General features: G+C 52.8%; 2 protein-coding genes across 2 annotated transcripts; one reads left to right on the top strand and one right to left on the bottom strand.

The window, feature by feature from the left end:
• Nucleotides 1-654: 654 nt before the first annotated feature.
• LOC138428824 (putative protein T-ENOL) lies at nucleotides 655-4,707 on the bottom strand. The gene is made up of 6 exons (XM_069569758.1): nucleotides 4,601-4,707; nucleotides 3,606-3,699; nucleotides 3,256-3,400; nucleotides 2,942-2,975; nucleotides 2,695-2,752; nucleotides 655-943 (listed from the first exon to the last, which is right to left on the bottom strand). The coding sequence occupies exons 2-6, from the start codon at nucleotides 3,693-3,695 to the stop codon at nucleotides 908-910; spliced, it is 363 nt and encodes a 120-aa protein (XP_069425859.1). The 5' UTR covers nucleotides 3,696-3,699; nucleotides 4,601-4,707; the 3' UTR covers nucleotides 655-907.
• Nucleotides 4,474-8,170, top strand: CDIPT (CDP-diacylglycerol--inositol 3-phosphatidyltransferase). The gene is made up of 6 exons (XM_069569757.1): nucleotides 4,474-5,168; nucleotides 5,264-5,398; nucleotides 6,081-6,234; nucleotides 6,667-6,748; nucleotides 7,278-7,359; nucleotides 7,478-8,170. The coding sequence occupies exons 1-6, from the start codon at nucleotides 5,126-5,128 to the stop codon at nucleotides 7,621-7,623; spliced, it is 642 nt and encodes a 213-aa protein (XP_069425858.1). The 5' UTR covers nucleotides 4,474-5,125; the 3' UTR covers nucleotides 7,624-8,170.
• The last annotated feature ends 380 nt before the right edge of the window (nucleotides 8,171-8,550 follow it).

Genomic DNA, 8,550 nt, shown 5'->3' on the forward strand with positions numbered 1-8,550 from the left:
AATTTTATAACTAAATATAATGAAACATTTTTAGAACACTCAAAAGAGGACTGAATTTTAGGAGAACATGAAGCAAACTGACCTTGATAAATGCTTAAGTTTGGGGCATTTATTCTGGGCCAGGCATTGTGATGAGCACTATGCATACAATTATGTTTTTAACTCTCACAAGGTCCTCGTGAGGCAGGGACAATTATTTCCATTTTTCAGACAAGGAAACAGGGGCTTGGAGATGTGAACTGACAGGAAATTCCTCAGGAGGCACCAAAAAGTGGCCAGACTGAGATTTAAATGCAAATTTCACAAAGCCTCCAGCACTGCCTTCCACCATGATGTGTTCCAAAGCCAGGAGGCTCCAAAGCGCAGAGGAGAGACCTCAACACTGACGCTGGTGGCAGGGACGGAGTCTCTCAGACGTCACAGGCCTAGCTAGACATTACGATGCTGGAGTCTGGCTGGGAGGATGGATCTGAACCTTTGAACTCATCTCTGCCAATAGGCTGATGGATAATAGGTGGATAACTGCCTGAATTAAAGCCATTCCCATAATATGGAATATGCCATTCCAATAATATGCCCACACATCTGGCAAAAGGGGGCAGGGGTGCTCCTTTCACAGCACCCCAGAGAAGTCACACGAGAGCACTGCCCAGGTTGAGAGGAGGGGAGGATCTCTGTCTCTTTATTAAAGCTTTTCATTGCTGGGGGTGTCCTTGCCAGTTGAGGGTGGCAAGGTGTGTGATGGTTCCGGAACACTTTGGAGGCTTCAGGGGTGATGTTGCTAACGACCAGGAATGCCCCCAGAACTGAACTGTTGAATGAGCGGTGAAAGAGGAGCTTTGACATGTTGCAGAGAGACAGAGTGAGGGGAGGGCAAGAGAGGCCAAGAGCAGCACCAAAGTTGGGATCATTCTCCAGACGTCAAGTTGCTAGGGAGAGCTCCCTAGAAAAGAATACGAGTCTTGATTTTGGATCCAAGGCTCATGTCTTTTTATTCTTCCATCCTTCACCCATCCATCCAATCCCTACCCTCAATCATTTATCAACCCACCATTTCCCACCTACCCATTTATCATCCACCCACCATTCTCTTTCCATCCATCCATCCATCCATCCACTGATCCATCCATTCCATCCATCTATCCACCCACAAATCTATCCATCATTCCCCATTCATAATAGACACTCAATAAACATTTGCTTAGTTCCTTCTCTGCCTTCTTCATTAACCCCTCTCTTCTCTGCCAACCTCTTGTAGGGATTCTCCAGGGCTCCACCCTCAGTGCCCTTGTCTTTCTCACTTTGCACAAACCCTTCCACCCCTACTCCCAGGGCAACTGCACACTCTTTAATTGCCAACCCTCTCCTACATCAGATCTCTAGCACCAGCCCAGACCTCACGAGTGAGCTTTGAAGCTGCATTTCCAACTGTCTACAGGGTATTTCCACCCAGAGTTCCCAGGGGCCCCTCAAACACAATCTGTCCAAAGGTGGCAACATGCCTGCCATGCCCCAGGAAGAATGAGAAGGCTGGCGAGACTTGGAAAAGGCGAGCAGTCATGGGCAATAAGGTCAGACAGACAATAGGATTGGGGAAGAGAGAGATCATGTAGGCCTTTGTAAGCCATTGAAGGCCTTTGGCTTTGACTCTGAAATGGAGACCTACTGTAGAGTTTTTGGCAAGAGCATAGCATCATCAGACTTAGGTTCCCCAAGTCAGAAAACTAGGAGCCCTCTGATTCCTTCCTTTTTCCCCTACCATTTTTAATCAATTACCAAACTCATTCTTCCTGGTCTTTATTACTCATATCTACCCTTTCTCTCATCTCTGTTATTACTGTCAATATTCAGGACCTACTCATCTCTAGTTTGGTCTCCAATTCCTAATTGGCCTTCCAGCCTCTCATCTTCCCCTTTCCAGCCAGTTGACTCTCTCCACTGACCACCAGTGTGATGGATCTAAAATTCCAACTTCCCCTGCTCAAAACTCTTCCATGACTCCTCACCTGTAGAAAACATCTCTGGATCTTAATAAAACACACATAAAGTCCCTTGATGAGTCCCTGGGTACCATGCTGGCACAGTCCAGCAGGAAAACTGCTTCCGGTCCTACTGCCTCCTCTGCCCTAAAGGACCCACACAGAGGGACTTCCCTGGTGGTCCAGTGGGTAAGACTCTGTGCTCCCAATTCAGGGGGCCCTGACCAGGTTCAATACCTGATCAGCAAACTAGATCTCACATGTCGCAACTAAGACTTGGTGCAGCCAAAAAATAAATTAATTTCAACAAAAAGGAATACACACTTATACCCATGGTCATCCTCCTGAGACTCACCTCTGTGCCTTTGTTCATACAAGTCCTACCACTTGGAATACCCCGACCACCTCATTTTTCCCTAGAAATTTCTTTCTTTCAGTGTCACCTTCTCCAGGAAGCTCCATGATTCTTTTCCTTCCTGTCCCAATTGCGGCTGTGAGCAAGTGCTCTTCTCTCTGTTTCCATTTCTGTCATGGGCACTTAACCATATTTGTTGTAATTGGCCATTTACTTGCCTGGCCCCACACTAAACTATGAACTTTTCAAGGGCAGAGACTGTGTCATTCATTTGCGTCCCAAGTTCCTAAAACAGGGACTGTATATCATGTGAACTCTAACCGTATGGTTATTCTGAATGGCCTTGGACCCAGCGCATACCTTCTCGCGAGGGGATGGCAAGAGATGTGCCTTTGTGCAGGTACGGTTTCTGTCGGAGCTACAGATGGCGGAAGGGAAAGGAGAGAGGTGAGAACTCAAGCCAAGGATTGGAACAGAACAGAACAGGACTATGTGGTGTAAAATCCCCCTACCCTGCTGGGGCGTTGTCAAACCCTGGCTCTCTCCTCTACAGGCTCCTCATCTTTCTCCCAGAACAAAGGGGCATCTCCTGTGAAGCCTCACTCACCGGGTATCAGTGCCTCGGGTCTTGGTGAAGAACACTGGAAATAGAGGCCCCAGTCAGAGAAAGTACTATCCCCATAGCCAGAAAGAGATGTGGCTAGTGAGGAAGGGGCTAAGGAGATTCATGGTCAGGGGTGGAGTATGGGGACTGGGTTAGGGGGTGGGGAGGCGCTGTGTGGTCCCAGGGCGGCTGTGAGATGGGGGAGCTGGGGAAAGACTCCTGGAGAGGTCAGCTGCGGGTGGGTTGGGGGGCTCAGGGACTGGAACTGGGGGTATGAGTGGGTCTCTGGACACAGGGATCCTCAGGTGGGGAGTCACCATGTTTGGATATCTGAGTCCCTCGGTCTTGTGTCTGTTTTTCCTTGATGGGCACAGGATTCATGTGGTAGGCAGCAACAAACAAGGCCTCGTCAGTGAGTTCCGTGCTGATCTGTGTCAGGAATTCCTCAGAGCGAGAAACCTTCTGGAAAAGGGAAAGTTGGGGTGGGGGTGGGGGGTTCCACCTCAGAGTCCCCACATGGAAGTGCAAGGTCTGGAGGTTTCCAGGCTGGGGTCTCTGGGCTCAGGGTTGAGGCCAGAGTCTGAAGGCTGGCGGTCTCAGTGTCCTCAGCCTGAGCACGCTCCAGCTCACTTCACCCCGACCCCAAGAAGCCCTCTCCAGTGCTCACCAGATTGCAGCCCAGTGAGGTTGCAGGGGTTGTGGGTTGGGATGACCGGCTACCCTTTTTCTCCTCATTCCTGGCAAGAGTGGATGACATTCCCCTGGGGACAGTGGGAGCCCAAGTTAGGCTGCAAAACCAGCTCACTTCTCCCAACCCCAACCCACCACCATTCCCCGCCTTGGAGAACTGTGTCAGCTCTCTCTCTGAAATAAAAAGAAAAAGGGCGGGGAGAGAGAAATAGTTGCTTTAAATCTTCCTAGGGGAGGGAGGAGGTGGGACGCTCATAACATCCACCTCTCCTACCCTTTACTTCGCCCAGAAGGGGCCCTCTCTTTCCTGCTTCCCACCCAAGGCCCTTCCCAAGACAAGGCAGCCCACTTGCCGCCGCCAACCTGGCAGATGTGTCGAAATCCTGGGCTACTCGGCAGGAGGGGAGACGGAGAGGTCTAACGAGCCCTTTTACGGGCCGTGGGGACGGGGGATTTGGGAGCTGGGGAGGAAGGCTGGAAAGAGGGGAACCCGGGAAGGCGCCGTTGCTATAAAAACCTTGGCGTCTGAGGACGTTCCGCAGCCCCGTTGCCAGGAAATTAAGGATTCTAGAACCAAATGGGGGAGGGCATTTTCCCAGCTGGTCGCATTCGCTTCCCCGGCTTCTCCACCCTCTCTGGGTCCCTCCTTGTGGGCACAGACCCCAGTGCCAGTGGCTTGAGAAACTTGGGAAGATCACGGACGGTGGACCTTGGCACCTAATCCTCCCACCACTAGGGGCAGGCGAGAAACAACCCCTCCCCAGGCCGCCTTCCAGCCTCTCTGGCCGTCATCTCTTTGCTTGGAGCTTTCGACAGCAAATGAGGGCTGAGAGAGGGGGCGGGGAAGGGAAAATGTGGGCTGTACCAAATAACTTTGCCTTTTGGGGGTGCAAAGACTCTGGATGGCGGGATCTTTTTGCCATTATGTCCAGGAGTAATAGCCTCCGCAGAAAAGAAAGTAGAGACATTTACCTAGACCTCGTTCTCTTTTGAGCTCTCCTTTTAAGTTCCTTCCTTATCTCAGCGTCGATGATTCTTTGCCCCCTCTCCTCCCTCTGTACTTTGGTACGAATCGATGGAAAGGGGCGGAGGGAAGAAAAGGAAAAGGAAGCGGGCAGATCTTAAAGGGGACGCAGCCATTTCTTAAGTCTCGTTCCTTTCTCTAATTTTGCAAGGACAAACGCAGAAAAGTAGGTTCCGGAAGCCGAGCGCAGCTGGAGCAGCAGGGGCCGCAACTGTAGGCGGGAGCTCCCGCGAGGCAGGCGGAGGCCAGCGTCTGCCCATAGGAAGGGCGGGGTGTGCGCGCCCCCTGCGCCCGGCGCACCGCTGGGTCGGCCCATGCTCCGGCCGGCAGCGAGCTTGAACATCTGGGACCCGGCAGGGACCTGCACGCAGTGGGCGTGGCTGATGCGCCGGGCTGGAGAGTGAATCTGCACCTGGGCTGGGACAGAGTTGGCACCTCCAGTTAAGGCCCAGAGCGGCCAGGGGACCTCCGCGATGGCAAGCGAAAATATCTTCCTGTTTGTGCCTAACCTCATCGGTGAGTGCTACCCGCGGCTCCGGGCGGAACGGGAGGGTCAGCGGCCTTGGGCAGGCTCCCAGATCTGCCCTGTCTCACCCTGTCTCAATTCCAAGGTTATGCTCGGATTCTCTTCGCCATCATTTCTTTCTACTTCATGCCCTGCTGCCCCCTCACGGCCTCCTCCTTTTACCTGCTCAGCGGACTTCTGGACGCTTTGGATGGACACGCTGCTCGAGTCCTTAATCAAGGTGACAGTCATCTCTTCCAGCCAGCCCCACAACCCTCGGCCCCTTTTTCCTGCTGCCTCAGGACCTCGGGGTGGGCGGGTACTCGGGAATCCCAGGGCTCTGTTATTCCCGTCTCTGTAGAAGGCAGTCTAGAATGACCTGGTTTTGGAGCCGAAGGGATTGAAGCTCCCTGTTGAAAACGAGCGCGACTGCGCATGGCAGTGGCAGTGCTAGAGGCTTTTCTGAATAAAAAGCCATTCAACAGGTTATTGGGCATCTGCTGTGTGCCAGACACAAACGATCAGCATTCCAGAAGGCATGTTTAGAGGGAGGATGGAGAAGGAAGGGAGATAGTTTCTGGAAGGTTGACCTCATTTTTTATAATCCGTTCTTCAGACCCACCTCTAAGACTTTCCTAAGACTTCAGATCTTCTTGTCTTGAGCCCTGGACCTTTGATTATGGATTGATGAGTTATAGAGCTAGCTAGCTTTCTCACGCCCTTCTACAATGTTGTCTCCATGCTACCAGGCTTCCCCCTTTTATGGTATGGTGAAACTCCAGCCAGAGCAGTCTGCTTACCTCTCCCCCCAGTGGATGGTGGGCATTTTCACTCTTAGACTCTGCATCAGAGTGATACACCAAATATGGCCCCTGTCACAGCTCCACTGTCCCCTGACAGCCCCTTTCCACCATTTTTCTCAGGGACCCGGTTTGGGGCCATGCTGGACATGCTGACAGACCGGTGCTCCACGATGTGTCTGCTGGTCAACCTGGCCCTGCTGTACCCTCGCGCCACCCTTCTGTTCCAGCTCAGCATGAGCTTGGATGTGGCCAGCCACTGGCTGCACCTCCACAGGTCTGCAGTTCTGGGGGTATGGACTGGTGGAAGAAGACGCTACATGGGGAGGGATGAGACCTTCTCGGGGTATCTTCAGGCTTCTAGGGAGATCTCCTTTTTAGCTGTGCTTTGTTAAGGGAGTCTGGCGAATCTTCTCTGACTCAGCATCCTATTTTACAGTTGGCTCAGTAATCTTTAAAACTCTTTTGAGGATTCCAAAGAGATAACATCCCTTTGGAAAGGGGATGGGGCTTTTGAATCCTGATTTTGCTTCCTCTAGCTACCCAGCTAGACTGTGACTTCTGGCCCAATGGTCCTCAGCTGTGCCCAGTCCCCACTCTGTTCAGCAGAGGCAATCCCAGTACTTATGTAATGGGGGTTGCATTGAGGATTCGGTGGGCATTCCTGGTGATGCATGCTCATGGATTCCCCCTCTACTTTCTCCCTAAGTTCTGTGGTCCGAGGCAGTGAAAGTCACAAGATGATCGACCTGTCTGGAAACCCTGTGCTTCGCATCTACTACACCTCCAGAGTGAGCCTTTGCCGCCCCTCCCTATTTGCTTAGGGCAAGTCCTGGCCCCAGCCCTGGGCCCAGGGCAGGATTGGTAGGGAGGGTGTGTGTGAACTGCTCAGGCAGCAGGTGTGCACAGGAGGGAGGAACTGAGTGGCTTGAGGGGTGAGGGAAGGAGGAAGAAGCCAGAGAGGTCTGCAGAACCAGCTCTCTAAAGGCCTTAGGCCATAAGCAGGAGTGTAGTCTTCCTTCTGGGTGGGCTGGACCGTGTTAGTACCTCCAGGTAGGACAAGGAGAGTGAGAATAGCGGCATTGCCGGGTAAGAATATCTTCCTGTTTGTGCGTATCCTTATGGTGAGTGCTGCCCGTGGCTCCAAGCTGAAGGGGAGGGTGAGGAGCCTTGGGCAGACTGATCTGCCCTGTTCCCCACATCTTCTCCACATCACCCTGCACCCCTCTTTCTCAGTTCCTGGTCCCCTGGCCCTTAGTTGGAGGATGGGAACCACTGCCCTGCCCTCCTGCTCAAGCAGCCTTTTTGCCGTTTGTTTAGCCTGCTCTGTTCACCCTGTGTGCTGGAAACGAGCTCTTCTATTGCCTCCTCTACCTGTTTAATTTCTCCGAGGGACCTTCAGGTAGGAGATGAGGGACTGGGCAGGAGGAGGGGAGGGGGTCTGGCCTGCCCGGGGAGACAAGACCCCTGCCTCACCTGCATCCTGTTTTCTCTGGATCACCCTTGATCCCTTCCCACAGTTGGCTCGGTGGGTCTTTTCCGAATGGGCCTCTGGATCACTGCCCCTATCGCCCTGCTCAAGTCTCTCATCAGCGTCATCCACCTGATCACAGCTGCCCGCAACATGGCTGCCCTGGACGCGGCAGATCGGGCCAAGAGGAAGTGACTCTGGAACCTCCAGCCCCTGGCTGCCCACCTGCCCTGGGAGTCTCACTGTGCCACGCGGCTCCCCAGTCTCTTCCTAGGAGGAGGGCCCAGGCTCACATCTTTCCAATTATGTCATCTAAACTGCCGGGAATGGGGGGTGGGCATCCTCTTTGGTGATATGACGTTCTCCGTAATCCTGGGGACCAGTCCTTCCACCCCCATAATTGCCAAGGACCTGGACTTCAAATCAGGAAGGATGCTCAGGAGGCCCCACCCACACGGGCAGTGCTTCGGGAGCCCCAAGAGAGCTGGCTGAGGACTGGGCATTGTCACACCTGTTGGCTCAGCCCTGGGATCTGGCTTGGCTTGAGATCTTAGGGATATGAGTAAGGGAAGTGGGATAGGGGCCAGGGTTCCCAAGAGGAAGGGACTCAGACCTCTGCCCCTGGCTGGAGGAAGCCTGTGGGTACCGTGGCTAGGAGAAAAGGGGCCGTCAAGATCCCCATTGCAATCTCCTCTGTCCTGGCTCTGAAGGCCTTGATAATAAAGGAGGGGATGTCACTGTTCTGGAGTTGGTTTCCTTGGAGATACTCTTGGAGCAGGGCCTGGGTTGAGGGGAGAGGTTGGGGGGAAAATGATGATCCATCTGGATACTAGTTTACTAGCTGGCTCCTTCCTGTCGCTCCTCAGTGACCTCAGAGCTCCTCCCTGCCACCCAAGCTCATTCCGTGTCCCCTGCCTGCTTGCTTTATTTCCTTTACAACACCTGTCACTGGCTGTCTACAGTTACTTGTGTACCTGATATTTTCTACACTCGCTAAAAAGTAAACTCCGCAAGGGCACAGACTTTTCTTATTCTTATTCTCTGTCCCTACAAAGAAGATTATTCTTGACCTGGCATATCATAGCCGCTTAGTAAAGACTCATGAACAGATGGGTTGGTTTC

This window comes from Ovis canadensis, chromosome 24 (assembly GCF_042477335.2).
Source record: "Ovis canadensis isolate MfBH-ARS-UI-01 breed Bighorn chromosome 24, ARS-UI_OviCan_v2, whole genome shotgun sequence".
In the NCBI taxonomy this organism is placed as follows: Eukaryota; Metazoa; Chordata; class Mammalia; order Artiodactyla; family Bovidae; genus Ovis; species Ovis canadensis.